The sequence below is a fragment of the Chelmon rostratus genome, chromosome 10 (assembly GCF_017976325.1).
Source record: "Chelmon rostratus isolate fCheRos1 chromosome 10, fCheRos1.pri, whole genome shotgun sequence".
NCBI lineage: Eukaryota > Metazoa > Chordata > Actinopteri > Chaetodontiformes > Chaetodontidae > Chelmon > Chelmon rostratus.
The window spans coordinates 7,239,857-7,256,075 of record NC_055667.1 but is presented as its reverse complement, the minus strand read 5'-3'; the positions used below and the strand labels follow the sequence as shown (position 1 = coordinate 7,256,075).

The window sequence follows — 16,219 nt, the reverse complement described above, 5'->3', positions numbered from 1 at the left end:
GCTACTGTTGAAAACTGTCACAGAATGAGGCTTTTTTTTTTTTTTTTACAAATAACCTTTTAAGTTTTTAAATGTTGTTTGGAAAGTAGTTCAGTTAAGTTTATTTCAAACATAGAACTGAAGATACACCATGTTTAGTCAAGGTCGCTCTATGACTTTCCTTGACATAATGAATTTGGAATTGGTAATTTTTTAAACCCCATTCCTGCCTGGGCCATGACCATGTTGCTTTACCTCCCAACTCACAGCAGCAAACACAAGAATATGGTAATAATTAAGGACGGCATTTAGACTGTATTGTGTATTTATATAGTCCCTCTAAGGCTGAAATCAATCAAGTACACATTTGAACAGCCATCAAAGATCTAATCAGCCTATTTAACATATCCTCAGTATTTCAAGCTTCTACGGTTATAATCAATAATATCAGTGGAGCGAATAATTAAACTGAGAAGCACTGTATTTCATTCTTGAGTACACCCGAAATTTGCAACGTGTAGCCTCAGAAACTGTACTGTAGGAGGAGAAAAGTCACTGTCAGGAGATTAAATATGGGATAGGTGTTGAGTTCACATGTCTGGAATTTGGCGAATGACAGGACGAGCACGATATTTCCTGTAACATGGCTTTCGAGCCTAAATAACAAGTTATAGAAAAAAATATGTCACCATTATCAAACTGTATGATAATACTGTATGATAATGGTGAACCTCCCATGATTCACTGCGAGATAACGATGGCGGCTACTCATCCGCAGCTGCGTGGCAGTGGCCACTCTTTTCTTTTTAGGCTCTTTGGTTATCCGAACGCTATGAAATATCGCGGTAGCCGCCTCCCTAATCACTACGTAATGTGCCGTGCTGCTTCTAGCGGCGCTGGTGACAGTGCTGAAAGCTGTTGGGGTGAGTTTTTATTAATTATCCTGTTTTATATAACTGTTCAAACATGTGTTTGAAATGTGTCAGTAAGACATTTTCTCTTAGTTATTCTGTGGGTCTTTAGAATTTAACTGGTTATCCTACGCTTAATCATACGCAGAGCTCGGGCCTGGGTGGGGGCAGCAGTGTTTTTCCTCACCATAAATCACCACACACAAGGACCAAGCAGTTTAGCAGCGTGCTAGCTAACTGCGATTAGCCGCTTAGCATAGTGAACGGCCTACCTACATTGTCAACGGCTCATATAAACAAACATTTTTTTAAAACGTACTCCAATCTAACCAAGAGACCGTGCTTGTGTGACATTGATGTGTCAAACATTAGGAAAGTGGTAACTGATTAGAATTGAGCACGAGCCTGCGATCGCTTGTCGTAGCTTCTTTGTTGTCCTGTCCTCGTGCCGTTAGCTCAGATAACGTTATCTTTCTGTTATATCTGTGTTTAAGAGAATAAACTCAGTTACTGCTAATGTATTTTGACCCTGATTATATTCAGGTGTACATATCCCATATTGTAACTAATGTTTAGGGTTTAGCCTTCTGTCCGCAGTCACATTCATGTCGACCATTCCAAACTCTGTTTTGTCTGTGCGGTTACATTTCTATCAAAATACAGTGCCGGGAGGAAAGAGTGCGGTGTTGACCAGGTCTACGAAGTATTATTTAATTAAAATGAAGTAATTGTTCGTTTATCACATCGATGCCGAATACATCGGTACACCCTGTCGTGTTGTGACAAGTCTCAAATAATTATCCACAACGTGTATATATTTTAGAATACCCCACAAAACGTTAAAACGGCAGTTTTGTGAATGGAGATTGGAGTGCTTGCTGTCCGCTAAATTTCAGAACAGATTCCGATCAACCTACCTGTGATGATAACCAAATACCTAAATAAAATTACCCGATGTACTTACTATTTGAGCTAATTTCACACTGTCGCAGTGAATTCATTTCCAAGCAAAAGTCGGAAACGCCCGGGGCTATTAGCTGTTTATGACTTTAGCGTTAGCGAGATGCTAATCTGTCTGTTTCTGTTTGTCCACACAAGGTCATTTAGATGATGAGATTTACACTTAGCTGTTACTGTGCGGGTTATTCTGACTAACACACATCGAAACAGCGAAAAGTGAACCATGTTCAGTTGTTCTGACATATATATTGTGGAGTTTGACATGTGTTGGGAATTCGCTGGCTAGCCTAGATGTGACGTTTTCGATAGCGTTGCATGCCGCAACGTGTTGGATCAGGCCACATTAGCAGTTCCAGCTGAGGATGGCGGATTGCTAAGCAGTCACATGGTTGGTCCTGTCAGGGCGGTTGTTGTTCGGGCCCAGAAAAGGGTAGCAGCGTCGTGTTAAAGCTTGCGAAACTAAAGAGACTTTATCGTGGGTTTATTAGCCGTTCTGTCTTAACTGGGACAGTCCGTATGGTTCATAGTCTGTCCTGTTTGATTGCCGAGCTAAACGTGGTTTAGTGCTTAGGAGAAACTGCTGAAACGGCCAATCGGTGCTGGTGGTTTAGTGGGTGGACTGTTTTCTCTTTCTGCGTCACCAAAGATGATAGAGGGGGAGCAGAGAAGCCCATCTCTTCCAAGGTAGTTGTCAGTTTTAGTCGTCTCTGTTCATTGCTCCTGACCTTTAACCTACTTAACCAACCCATCTTGTGATAAGTGACTTCTTTGTATTATCACTTGGCTGTACAGCTTTAGATCCTGTGGGTCTAGTATTCATTCAAGTGTTGCAAATGACACCAAAACAAACATGCTTGTCGGTTAATCATAATTTAACATTTGGATCTGAATACCAAGGAGGCACCTTCTAAAAAAAAAAAAAAAAAAACCCCTCTCTACTACTAGGAATCCAACTGAGCATTTTGACGGCAGTACATTTTAACTTTCCAGGAAGTATGTGAGATTGGAGTGATTGCAACACAGTCCCAGCAGAATAGATATCATGTGTCCCTCGTTGGCTCGCCCAGTTTGTTTTCAAAGCTGTGTATTTAGGTCAACAACACTCTGCTCTAACCTACTGACTGGACATAAGTTACTGAGTTTCTAACTAACTTTTAGCAAAGTTCACACTCATGGTACACATTCAAACTAAATATGGCCTGAACTGAAGGTATGTACAAGGACTTGTTGATCAACAGCTCTGGCCTGCTAGTCAGCTGCCTGGCATTGTGGGCTGTATCCAGAGGCATCTGAGGAAGACCTATTTTTATACTTCTGAGTCTAGGGGCAAAGAATCTACTGTTCTCAAGAAACTGTCAAGCCACCGGTCATCAGGATTGTTGCTGTTGTCAGTTTGTCAGAAAGTCAGGCCTTTTATCTTTTCTTTTTTTTTATGTGTGAACTGAAGCATTTTGATTTGTGAAGTTGTTAATCAGCATAAGGTGAAGTTAAAATCATCAATTCTGCTCGGCTAACTAAGTCTGCTTTTTCCCAACAGTATGAAGTGAAACGGAACTGAATTTTTGTACCATCCGCAACTGCTTCAAGTTCAGATCATAACAAGGAAACTGAAGATAAACCTCCCAAAACAAGCAAAGTTGCAACACTGAAGACACAGGAAAAAGGCTCATTTCAAGGGTTTAAAAACACAAGAAGTAACCAAATCCTGAAACGACCAAAGAAGACGCACATCAGCCCAATTGAAACGCAGAAGAGAAGCAATCCGATGCCTAAGCATATTCTGAGAAGACAATAACTGATCTGAAACCAGAAGTTTGTGCCTACTCAACAGCTTTGACAAAGCACACGTCCCAACGCTGCTCCTAGCCCTCCTCATCCTCACCACACCACCGACTCACCACCGGGGTGTGGAGTGGGCTGCTATCTGCTAGTTTTCCCCCCCTCCCCATAGTTCCCCTGTCTTTCTCTTCCTCGACTCCTCACACTGTTTTCATTGTATTTTTTTCTAAGCAGTGTTATTGCACCTGCGTTTGCCTCCTTTTTTTCTTTTTTAAAACTAGATTTATCCCCCCTTTTTCTTTTTTTCCCCTTTTTTTTGCTTAATGCAACCATCTAGAACTTGTGCCAGAAACCTGTAACAAGTGTGTGTGTTCAACTGTGTGCGTGAAGAGATCTGCAGGAACTGAATAGTCAGAGATCCTGAGAATTACAAGATTCAAGACAACAAATAAAGGTGGGTCTCACTTCTAGCCCCTTCATAACACTGATCCTATCATCTTAATGACAGCTGTATTTTTTAATTGTTTAGGCACTTATCTCACTTGTTTCGAATGATTTCCTCCCACCAATGTGCTGAAAATTGTTCCCTCTAAGGGGTTTAACGTTTCAGAATATAAGAATTAGATTCTGCAAGTTGGTTCAAATTCGGAAACTGTCCTTAGTAAATTCCCTGTGTGTACCCATTACCCTGATCCATACAGATGTACAAACACAGATTGTATTACGCTCAATTCTGATTCAGTTTGGCCAGCTGCGCTGATTTTTAGGCCGCAATGCAGAGGTTGTTTTCTTTTTATCACTGAACACAAATAACAGTGCATTTTCCTCCTTTTTTGCTTAAACACATCCAATTTTGACAAATACCCATGCAACTATTGTTAAAATGGCTTTTATTGAAACTATGTCTGGATTTTTGGCCTCACCATTTAGTTAGGGGATGTCATTTTTTAAATGGCAGCATCTTCAGTGATTATTTGCAACAGCCGATTTCGCACCTGCAACCACAGAGATGGCAGCATCAGCTCTTTGCACATGGTTAAACATTCCTATTGTGTGATTAGTGACCCTACGTTAAAGGTTTAATTCTGTCATGTCACTGACCTCTACATCGGCATTTGGTAAAGAGAACGTCACATAAGCTAGCTGAACTGAATTGCTATCACCTCCAAACACTTCAACTAGTTCTTCAGTTCAATTTGAGAATGATTTGATTGCCTTCCCACACCCAAGCCCGCACCTTTTTCCTGTTCTGTCGTTTTCAAGTCACATCCTCCCTGATTTTTGCCTTTTCTGGGGGATAAAAGCCCACAGCTATTTTCCTTTGTTTGTGACACTTTGCACACTGGCTGACCTATCTGCCTTACCCGTTATGTTTGTTCCTCTCTTCACCCTTGCAGACATCCAGCGGTGTATCATTTGGGTGGTTACATAAAAATAGTACTAAACAGTCAAGCAAAAAATTCAAACAAGTAATCAAGTTCAGCAAGTGCTCAAGCAAGTTTGGTCCGAGTTTATGGGAAAATATGGGCAGCCCCTGGAAAGGCTTTGTTGAGTTTACCTTGCCTGCGTCGCCACCCACCGCGTTTGTTAGCGCTGACCTGAGCAGCACCTCCCCTGTCGGACTCAGCCTGTCGCCATATGGCCGATCCGTAAGTTCCACCTTCCCACCTCTTTTCTACGTGCCCCACCCCATCGAACACCCATCCACCCACCTTGCCCTGCATCTCTCTGCTGTGAATGGCCTAACCTTTTTCATCCTTTTTCGGGCTCCCGAGACTAGCCTCTACGTAGTTACACTGTTGCAGGGTGAGGGGTGTTCTGCTCATACAGGCTGTAGAAATTCAGTGCTTTTCACAAATCCATGAGCCTGTTTTTTTTTCTTCTTTTTCTCCTTAATTTTACTTTGCGTCACAATATAGTTAAACTTCAGTCGGGCCGTGACACGGGCAAAACAAGTTGGGTTACATTAAAGCTGGCACATCACTGAAATCAAGGCAACAGAAATACAAGCTAAACTACCAACCAATTGGTCCCTAGGAAAAATTGATAAATGTGTTCAGAGTAGCTCAGTACAGGGCCTAACCGAAGAGGCTGCTCTGGGACCCCTTTCATAACCCATAACCCGTCACAAAGTCTCTGTAGATGCACCGCTATTTGACCTGTCATTTGCATTTTCTGATTCTCCATCTTCAGTAGTTTTATTTTACTTGACCTTGAGTGACATTCGCGACACTGCACTTAAACCACTTTCCCTCAACTGCAACTGGCTTCACAAAGTAGTTGGTCGATCTTTTTAGTTTTTTCGTCTGTCTGCTCTGTAGAGGCACAACCTCGAATGCACTAGTGTTTTGAACCACTTATTAGTGCTTTTGACAGATGTTGTAATGTGGGATTGTCATGGTAGCAGATCCGTTGTTCCTGAGTGGCCTTATGGTTTTCTGCTTGGTATTTTGGTCTCAGGATTTTCTCACAGGGTTTGAGTTGTAGTAATGGTGGTGGTGGTGGTGATTGTAATGACCTAAAAGATAAAATAGCATTGGAGAAATCTTTGTAGACGAGAACATGTTGTATATTGGCGTGATGTTGTGAATTGTGTGTATGTTGAGCCTCCAAAAATTGGTTCGTGGGCAAACACTAGACGCCCTATTGGAACATCTGCAGACTAGCAAGATCAAGTTGAACATGCAGTGTATTAGTACCGAATTGCTGGACACCGACTGTTGCGTGATAACGAAACAAATTATGATACAATTCATAAAAAATAAACCTTATGACTATACTTTTGGTAAGCTGTTGCCTCCTCCTAACAGCATACTCAAGTCCTGTCCCCAGTGTCAGATATGGAAAGAGGCTCCTCTGAACCTCCAGTGGCTCGCAACACTGGCTCTGCCCCATCCACCTCTACTGGTCCCATGTCTATTCCCCGCTCCGCTTCCATCTCTTGTCATCCTCATCCAGCAAGTAAAAAACACAAGCGGACTCCCTTGTATCAGAGATCAGTAAGGGGGCATGTTCGGCAGTGCCCACATGGACTGTTGTGTCATGTGACTTCCGCTAACAGCATGGTTTTTTGTGTGAAAAATGAATTCAACCAGGATGTAGTGGCAGATGTTGATAAACTATGTATTCCAGTATAATTAATGGTTGGTTGGTAGAGGGAGGTGAACGGTTTTTGAGCATTTGTTTGTCTAACCATGGAATTTGCATGGGATTTCTGAAAAGTTTGGGTGGTGATTTAGGAGTAAAATCACTTGACAAATTGAGTGAATTTTAGCTTATAGTGCATGACACCAGGAAGTGCCACATAGTGTGGTTATTTTTTATTTTTTTCCAGTCAATGGTATAAGTTTTCCTGAAATTCGATCCAGTCATTATCAATGCGTGCCCTCCTCTGTTGATGACCATATAGTCCCAGAAGACTCTGATGTAGCTTTATTTTTGCTTTTCCCCCCTCCCCACTTACTCTGAATTTTGCTCTACCTGCATGTTTGAAGTATTTTTTTAAGGTTGGCATCAAACACTATATTAAACTGTGGCCTTTTTTTTTTTTTTTTTTTTATATGCTTTATGTTGATCCTCCACTGGATGCCATTGTAACACTTGCTTCTCCTCTTCCTCAGATGAGTTTTGACCCAGGCATGCTCCATAATAATGGACACACTGCATATGCCAATGGGACAGGGCCTGGCATTAGAGAGACTGGTGTGGTGGAGAAGCTCCTGACTTCTTACGGGTTCATCCAGTGCTCCGAACGTCAGGCTCGTCTCTTCTTCCACTGTTCCCAGTACAATGGCAACCTGCAGGAGCTTAAAATAGGAGGTGAGAGGCTTTGAACTAATCATACATACTTAACCTGCAGAAACTTGTTGAAAATAAAAACACAACATGACGGAAACTGTCAGTGTATCATCTGAAGTGTGCTAAGTGTGTTCTCTCCTGCTTCTGTCTCCTCAGATGATGTAGAGTTTGAGGTATCCTCTGACAGGCGCACTGGCAAGCCCATAGCAGTGAAGCTGCTAAAGATAAAGCCAGAGGTGCTGCCAGAGGAGCGCATCTCGGGCCAGGTGGGGCCAGACCTGCACGCCTATCCCTTTACTGTGCTGCATGGTTATATTCATCCAGTTAAGGAACACCATTTTATTTTTGGTTCTGTCCTTGTTTGTCAACGTAACATTTAAATGGCCCATTGTGTGTGTTTTGTTTGTTTTGGTTTGGGTTTTTTTGGGGGGTGGGGGGTTAATTTCAGTACATTGCAAAATTTGAACCCCCTCTAACCCTGCATCTAGATTAAAGGATGTTTTCTTTGAAGATTCAGAAAACATTTGAATTACAGATTGGCTTGCTGTGCTGACATGCATGTTTGCTGGAGCTGTTGAATGCCTTCTGAACAAAGTTGATCAATGTAATTGCCCAGCAAGGTATTACTTTCTCTGAACGCTTAGGGCAACTAATGTAGCTCAGTTGTTCAGTCTCTTAAACTAAAACAAATCTTTCATGTACCCTTTGGGTACAGGGGTGTAAAGAGTCAGTCAACCTGACTGCTGCATCATCACGTTGAACTCAGCAGGGGAAGGCAAAGCCATACCATGGCAGTTTTTTGCATTTGGCTCATTGGTGATGTAAAATTCCTCAAATGCAAGTGACAGTGCTTGTCTTGGAGTGTATACGCAAAATTAATCTTAAGTCTACATGCAGGGCACAATGGGACGCCACAAAGCTGCACACTCATACTGATTCCTACTGATTGATTTCACAGTTCAGTCAGGTTATCAACATGCAAGAGGCCGTTACGGAGGCCTGGCAGTGTATGCAGATTTCACACTGTAGCACAATCATGCACATGCAACTCTGCTGACCTGTAGACGATGCACCACACCTGACACTTGATATACTTGTTACATCGACATTTGAAACACAGCCATTTCATCCATCACTCCATCCATCGCATGTCCTGAAATGTTTGAATTGGGCTTTGTAAAACAATGAACATTTGACCTACAACTGGCAGAGCCGTGTGCTAATGGCCTCCTCTTGCAATTTCTCCCTTTTTTGCAGGTTGTCTCAGCAATCCCGGTGCACTTGGATGGAAAGTCTGCTCCCGGCCAGGTGCCCACTGGCAGTGTTTGTTATGAAAGAAACGGGGTAAGAAAAGTGGTGTGGGTCTCAGCATGCTTGATCCATGAAAGGCAGAATGTTAATTGAGCGAAAGCTTTATCCTTCCACTCTTGAGAATTTTGTACAGGCAGCACTCAATTACTTGGTCCATGCTTAGCCTGGTTTTGTGAAATGCATACGTACATCTGCTTCCACGTTTTGATTTATGATAATCCATGTAAATGATATGCACCCATATGCAGTGCGGAGCTCAGAGTCTGCATGCACCAGGTGACTGGGTAAATCTTCAGCCTCCACTGCACACTGCTCTCTGTCCTTCATATATATGCATTCTCTTACTTTATGACAGGTCTTGAATGTGAAATAGTCATTGGGTTAATACGTGTGTCCTAAACCCTTTCAACAAAGTTTGACAGTGGTGTGACTTTCCACAGGAAGTGTTCTACCTTACCTACACTCCTGATGATGTGGAGGGTAATATCCACCTGGACACAGGCGACAAAGTCAGCTTTTACATGGAGACCAACAAGCAGTAAGTCTTAATGATGGTAATGTCAGTATTGTCTCTATCATTCCCAGCTTGATTTTACTCGATTTTATATTTATTGCTCTTGTGTTTCAGCACTGGTGCAGTCAGTGCTCGTAATATTCAACTTGTGAAGAAAAAGCAAATGAGGTGCCAGGGTGTGGTGTGCGCTACAAAGGTAAATGCCACTGATGTCATCATATGGAGCTGTCAAATTAGACAGAGTCTGGCTACCTTGTGATAGCTGACAAAAAACTAAATGCACTGTCCGAAACGGTTGAGAAAATTAGCTGTACAATTTCCCTGTCAACCCAGGATCTACCCTGTTATATAATGCTAACTATATCTGGTTCTGTGCCATGATTTTCACCATACAGATAAATATAATTATAACATATTAACTAATCATGAGTAACATTTTCCAATCCTTTTTGTTAGTTCTGTAAAGTAGCCTGCTGAACTCTTAAGACAGGCCTTGGATCTCTCGTTTTGAGCAGTATGTTGATGCGCCTGTGATGTTGAACCTTGTCTTTCAGGAGGCATTTGGATTCATTGAGAGGGCCGATGTGGTGAAGGAGATCTTCTTTCACTACAGCGAGTTCAAGGGTGATCTGGAGGCTCTGCAGGCTGGAGATGACGTCGAGTTCACCATCAAAGACAGAAATGTAGGCATAAAGCTTTTCACCTCTAGCATCCAGAAATACTTGGATAGATTCACTTTTGACGAACTTTGACTTGTGTGACTTTTTACTGACTGACCTGACCGTGTGTATACGATTGCTAACATTTTGTGTTATTGTGGCCATAGGGTAAGGAAGTAGCCACAGATGTGAGGCTGCTCCCCCAAGGAACAGTCATCTTTGAGGATATTAGCATTGAGCAGTTCGAGGGCACTGTCATCAAGGTCATTCCCAAGGTTCCCACCAAGAACCAGGCAAGTTGATTACACGTCTGCCAAGTGGAGTTCTGAAGAGGCTTTGGCTATAAAAACAAACAGGGAACAGTACTGCAGAACATAACAACTGTCACAAATCTTTTCCTTCCTGCTTCCACAGAATGACCCGCTACCAGGCCGTATCAGTGCCCGCATTGGCTTCACTGACAAGGAGCTGCCATTTGGCGAGAAGGACACAAAGTCCAAGGTGACCCTGTTGGAGGGAGATCACATACAGTTCAACATTTCCACCGACCGCAGAGACAAACTGGAGAGGGCTACCAACATCGACATCCTCCCAGACACCTTCAACTTCACCAAGGAGACCCGCGAAATGGTGAAAAGAGAGAATCAAAATAATCGATCCATGTTTTTCTCTGAAGTGTTGAAGGATATTTTGTCGTGTATCATTGTAGAGGTGGAAGAAATGACTAATTGGAAGGGGCTGCCATATTCGTCGAACTGAAGTGAAAGCCTATTCACAGACACTAACTTTGTGTCACTCAATTTTCTCCTAGGGGGTGATTGCAGCTATACGCGATGGCTTTGGCTTCATTAAGTGTGTGGATAGGGATGCCAGGATGTTCTTTCACTTCAGCGAAGTTCTCGAGGAGAGCCAACTGCACATCTCTGATGAAGTGGAGTTCACTGTTGTGCCTGTAGGTCCTGTTTGTAAGCTTTTCACTAAAGTATGTATTCTGTATTCTTCCTTAAGCAGGCACATTCTAATCATTTCTGTTTGTTAATAACAAACTAGAAGTAAATGCCCTGTTGTTTGCCAGGATATGCTGTCAGCTCAGAGGAACCACGCAGTGCGCATCAAGAAGTTGCCGAAGGGCACAGTGTCCTTCCATACCCAGTCTGAGCAGCGCTTCATGGGTGTGGTGGAGAAGGAAGTTGTGGCAACCACCAACAAGAATGCCAGTCCCACCAAGAGCAAGGAGAAGGTACAATAGTGCACAACTACGACAAATATTATTGTTCATGAAAATATCCCCCGTGCATTTCAAACAGTAGCCTTGTAGTTCACCCCAACCCACATCATCTACCCCTCTTCCCTATTTTTGTTTTAGTCCTAATTTTTCTTTTTGCTTTCTCCTCTACTTTCTTCGTCCTGTTCATTCTCCTTGTTGGTTAGAAAAAGGACAAGGTAGGACTTAGACCTTCTGCATGGAGATGCATCAATAAAGTTCACAGATGAATGATAAAGACAAAGTCACACCAGTAGTCTATTCTTTTCACTAACATTTAGTCTAAGGGATAATTACTTAATTCTTAGGTCAAAGATGAACAATCTAAAAGTCAACAATCAAAAATAATGCAGTGTAAGTCTACTGTGTGTACAAGTGTGACGTTGACAAGCTTTGCTGTCTAATGGATGTCTGTCTCTTACTTTTGAAGGGTAAAGTTGTAGAAAAGGTTAGTCTTTGCAGGCCTCTGGCCCACTGATTGCCTCCCTTCCTCTTATTTGACAGCATGGTGTTTGATCATCAGTTAACCTTTGGAAACATGGATTCTTTTATCACTGATTCAGTGTGTTGTAGGGCTGCACAATTGTTGATGAAACAGAAGTCCCAATTTCTAGTATTGGTTTGGAAACAGTCTTAAGTGTCTTTAGTAATATCTTTATTCAGTAGCATTCATTTTCTTTTTGGTCCTCTCTAAATGATGTAAACTGAACTGGTCATTTAATCGGTGTTTCACTGGTCTCATTTCACTGGTGCCTTGTTTGGCACTTGAATTTAAGATGATAAATGTCATAAACCTCTCATCGTGATCAACTGGCCTTTGTACACAGTTTTTAATACTTAGTTGGGATTAAATCCCTAACACAATAATGTCAGTAAATTGAGTGCTGCAGTTGGGCAGTTCAGACAATTACAGAATACCTGTGGAGAGAATAAATTGTGAGTATTGCTCAGCTGTTCCCGATAGTTGAAACTAAAATGGTGATGGGTAATTATGCAGCCCTACATTGTAGGCTGTAACTCAGAGCTGTTGCTGTAGACTAGCCTAATGCTAACCAACTAGGCTGCTGCAGAATGATGCATTGCACACACTGGTGCCTCTCGTATGCTTGTATAGGCCCATCTGCACACCATCAACTAACACACTCTTAAATCATCTGAATCAATTGAGACATCAGTAACATGCACCGCTTTTATTGAGGAGCAGGTGCAGCACTGATCAGACAATCACCCTTGGCTGGGGGCAGCTGGATCAACGATTAGTGATGCTCCTTATTGGGAAGAATAATGGAGATTTGATTTGGTGCACTCTGTGTAGGAATCTGAGGAAGGCGTTATTGCATATGAAGACTGTGGAGTGAAGCTCACTGTGGCATACCATACCAAGGACCTGGAGGGAGGAGGTTACCCACAGGTTGGAGACAAGGTATCTGAGTGACACTGCGCTCACTACGTTTGCTTGAAGTAAATCAAGATTGTACCAAAGGGTCGACAGAATGTTAACTCTTCCTAAAAAGCACTTTATCATTAAAGTAATAAACCCAACTGCTGAATAGGTGGGCAATATGAGGTCCGCGACCTTGACCAAAGACACCTTTTTGTAGCTATGTTTGCAGTGATTAATTTGTTACTTGAAACCTGAAGTCCTGTTGTTTATTTTGTCTCCCCCCTGTGTCTGACATATTATGTTTGTCCTTTAGGTGGAGTTCTCCATCAATGAAGTGAAGCGAACTGGCCAGCAGAGTGCAGTCTCCATCAGGGTCCTCAACCGCAATGCCTCCAATGCCAAGAGACTGCATGGATTTGTTGCCACACTGAAGGACAACTTTGGCTTCATTGAGACAGCAAACCATGACCAGGAGATTTTCTTCCACTACAGGTAGAGGTTTAAGTTCTTAACTGACTTTGAATTTGTTTGTTGCCAATTTCTTAATGGCATCCAATGTCTGTATTCACACCCAAATCTCAGTGTATCTCTGATTTCTCCTAAGTGAAATGTGTGGAGACTTGGAGAACTTGGAGCTGGGCGACACAGTGGAGTACACGCTCTCCAAGGGAAAAGGAAACAAAGTCAGCGCAGAAAAGGTTACCAAAGTGGCCGCAGGTATGAGGGGTTTAAATCCAACCCTTTAATTTACTTTATTCATATTTTTAATGCTTGTTACAGTGTGTATGAAATCACTGTTTTCCGTTTTTAGTGAATGGCATCGGTGAGGATGTTGGTGCGACAGTGATGATGGGAAAAGTCATCCGTCCCTTACGCAGTGTGGACCCCTCCCAGACAGAATACCAAGGGCTTATTGAAGTCACAGAGGAAGGTAGGTGTCAAGTTATAATGGAACTGAATAGATCTAACATTTAAAGGACACTGTTTTCTTGGAAAATAAAAGATTATGTTGACCCTCCTCTCTTTATGGTTGTGTCAGGTGGAACTAAAGGCCAGAATTATCCCTTTGGGATCATGGGTATGGCAAACAAAGCAGACTGTCTGCAGAAAGGAGAAGTTGTGAAGTTCCAGGTTTGCACAGTCATCCAAACTGGACAGAAGATGGCCTGTAACGTGGTCCCTCAGCGTAGAGCCATGGTGGAGTGTGTCAAAGACCAGGTAGTGATCTGTTATTTGACTTTCATTCATTAGAAACCTTGGACTTGGAAGTTACAGTTATTACAGCACAGGTTACACTGGAGTGAATGAATCCTGAAGTAGTTTGCTTGTTTTTTTTCCCCTCAGTTTGGCTTCATCACATATGAAGTTGGTGAGAGCAAGAAGCTGTTCTTTCATGTAAAAGAAGTACAAGATGGCCTTGAGCTCCAGACTGGGGACGAGGTGGAGTTCTCAGTTGTCCTTAATCAACGCACAGGAAAATGTAGTGCCTGCAACGTACGCAGAGTCAGGTAATGAGTGGTGTAGAACATGGTTTACCTGGTTTATGGCTCAGTGCTTATTAGAATTTTGGCTAAATTTGCTGGCAATAACACAGTATATTTGCTATCATTTTCAAGTAACATAAACAACATTGAGACCAATTATTTGTATCATGTACCTAATGTTACAGTGAGGGGCCTAAACCAGTGGTGACTCCGCGTCCTGATCGTCTGGTGAACCGATTGAAGAGCATCACTCTTGACGACGCCAGTGCTCCTCGCCTGGTCATTGTAAGACAGCCCCGTGGTCCTGACAATTCAAAGGTACAACCAACCCTGTGCCGTTTTGTCTGTACTATGATATGACCTGATATGTAATTCTAATGGAATCTTAGCTTCAAACACCAATTTAACTTTTTTATATATATATATATATATATATATATATATATATATATATATATATATATATATATATATATATATATATATATATATATATATATATATATATATATATATATATATATATATATTAAACTTTGTGAATACAAAGTTGTTATTGAAAAGAAAATGTGTGTGTCTAATGTAAATCATGACTACTTACTGGATTATTTGGATTATATTTTGTACATGCAGAATGAAGTGCCTGGGAAAACTCAACATACTTCATCACATGAATACAAAAATCTTACATCAAAAATCGTAATGTTTCGTATGCAATTCTGTACATTGACACATTTGCCACAATAGCCTAATGCAACCACAGTTATTAAAAGTAAACATTTTAATTGCCCGTCACCTGTCGTGCTGCAAGAAAAAAAACAACTATCTGGCGTATGAGATTAGCAGCTGTTATCTGGCAAACATTAGCATTAATGCTACTGCACATAGGTTTGTCACAAGGATTTCTTTTATAGTGGGAATGGGCTAGGCTTTAGATTTTCCATCCTGAAACTTTCAATTATCATTGGAATAGTTTTGCATTTTATGTAAGATGCCGTGTTAATGATGGCTGTCCTTCCTCTATACAGGGCTTCAATGTGGAGCGCAAGACCCGCCAGCCTGGTGTCATTGACTGAGCAATACAGAACCCACCCTGTTTGGTGTAGGTGGGGTGCTGTCCCGAGGGGCAACAGCAGGGGATAAGGGAATTTGATTTAACACATGCTTGTACACAAACTCATACACAAAACATACGCACACATACAGTAATCGGCATGTGTAATCTTTGTCCCCATCGATACCTGCGAGGGAACTTTTCTCATTCCACAGTTCCCTGCCTCCCATGTAAGATGTACTTGATACAGAGTTCCACACTGCAGTGTACATGGGATCTGAGTGTGTGCGTGTGTGACGTATCCTAGAAGTCATTAACGTGTGTAATGGAGGTATTTGTTTCTGAGGGTTTTGTCCCTCTAAATCAGAGTGATGACTGTGTGGCTGTCTGTCCCTATCTTTTGAATCTGCTTTGTCTGGAATTCTGCACCTGTAATCTGTCCAGTAGTTTGCCTGGATGAATGCGTGTGACTGTTGGCATGTCTTTGAGCATCTGCTCTATTTTTTTTCCCTCATATTTTTGCTCCTTTAACCATGGAAACTTAAAATGGTTTCATTGTAAAGTTTCCACTACTGTATGCTTTCCTACAAGACTCATAAAGCAAAGCAAAGTTCCCTCCATAAGGAGGATCATATTTCTCATATGTGCGAGCTTAAACTGAGGATTCTTCTCTGCTCGGTTTTTTTGAGCAGTTTTAAAATGCTTTATTGAAGAGCTGAAGTGAAAGCATGGTGTGAGTGTGTGTGAGAGAGAGAGAGGTGTATGTGAATGTCAAAGTAGTTGATCTAATGGGATTTGCTTTTACCCATCTGGAGCCTTTAGATACCTTTTTGGTATTCACATGCTCCACTTGAGCATTTTTTTCCCAGGTGCAGAATTCCTCGTGGCATCTTATATCTGCAGTTCTTTTATACTATGTTTTTTTTGTTTGTTTGTTTTTTTCCTTGCACATATTTTTGCTTTTTCCATTGAAACTCAATCTGCTAATATTGACTTAAATAAGAATAAGGTGCCTAAAAACTACAAGCAAAATTAAATGAAAAAAAACAAAAAAAAAAAACAAAACAAACAAAACTAAATTAGATGTATCCTCTGTTCCCAGCCAACCGCCAAAATATTCAG

The 16,219-nt window shown here is 41.7% G+C and overlaps 1 protein-coding gene across 5 annotated transcripts; it reads left to right on the top strand.

The window, feature by feature from the left end:
• The first annotated feature begins 833 nt into the window (after window positions 1-833).
• csde1 (cold shock domain containing E1, RNA-binding) lies at window positions 834-16,212 on the top strand. 5 transcript variants are annotated; one of them, XM_041945225.1, is made up of 21 exons: window positions 834-902; window positions 3,388-4,083; window positions 5,027-5,278; window positions 7,250-7,448; window positions 7,584-7,693; window positions 8,685-8,771; window positions 9,179-9,276; window positions 9,367-9,448; window positions 9,807-9,935; window positions 10,079-10,204; window positions 10,326-10,541; window positions 10,723-10,863; window positions 10,987-11,151; window positions 12,491-12,598; window positions 12,873-13,051; window positions 13,164-13,276; window positions 13,371-13,490; window positions 13,599-13,777; window positions 13,904-14,067; window positions 14,229-14,361; window positions 15,072-16,212. In XM_041945225.1, exons 3-21 carry the CDS (start codon window positions 5,153-5,155, stop codon window positions 15,117-15,119), a joined length of 2,523 nt encoding a protein of 840 aa, XP_041801159.1. In that variant the 5' UTR covers window positions 834-902; window positions 3,388-4,083; window positions 5,027-5,152; the 3' UTR covers window positions 15,120-16,212. The 5 variants fall into 5 exon arrangements, with proteins under 5 accessions (XP_041801159.1, XP_041801158.1, XP_041801157.1 ...); XM_041945224.1 differs by having other exon boundaries at window positions 10,723-10,893; XM_041945223.1 differs by having other exon boundaries at window positions 7,584-7,750.
• Window positions 16,213-16,219: the final 7 nt, after the last annotated feature.

Excerpts from the sequence above, each read along its gene's own strand:
- csde1 (XM_041945222.1), top strand. The coding sequence starts at position 5,153 with ATGGGCAGCCCCTGGAAAGGCTTTGTTGAGTTTACCTTGCCTGCGTCG. Across the intron at positions 9,936-10,078 it reads TCACCATCAAAGACAGAAAT|GGTAAGGAAGTAGCCACAGA; the intron begins GTAGGCATAAAG and ends TTGTGGCCATAG. Across the intron at positions 10,894-10,986 it reads TTTGTAAGCTTTTCACTAAA|GATATGCTGTCAGCTCAGAG; the intron begins GTATGTATTCTG and ends GTTGTTTGCCAG.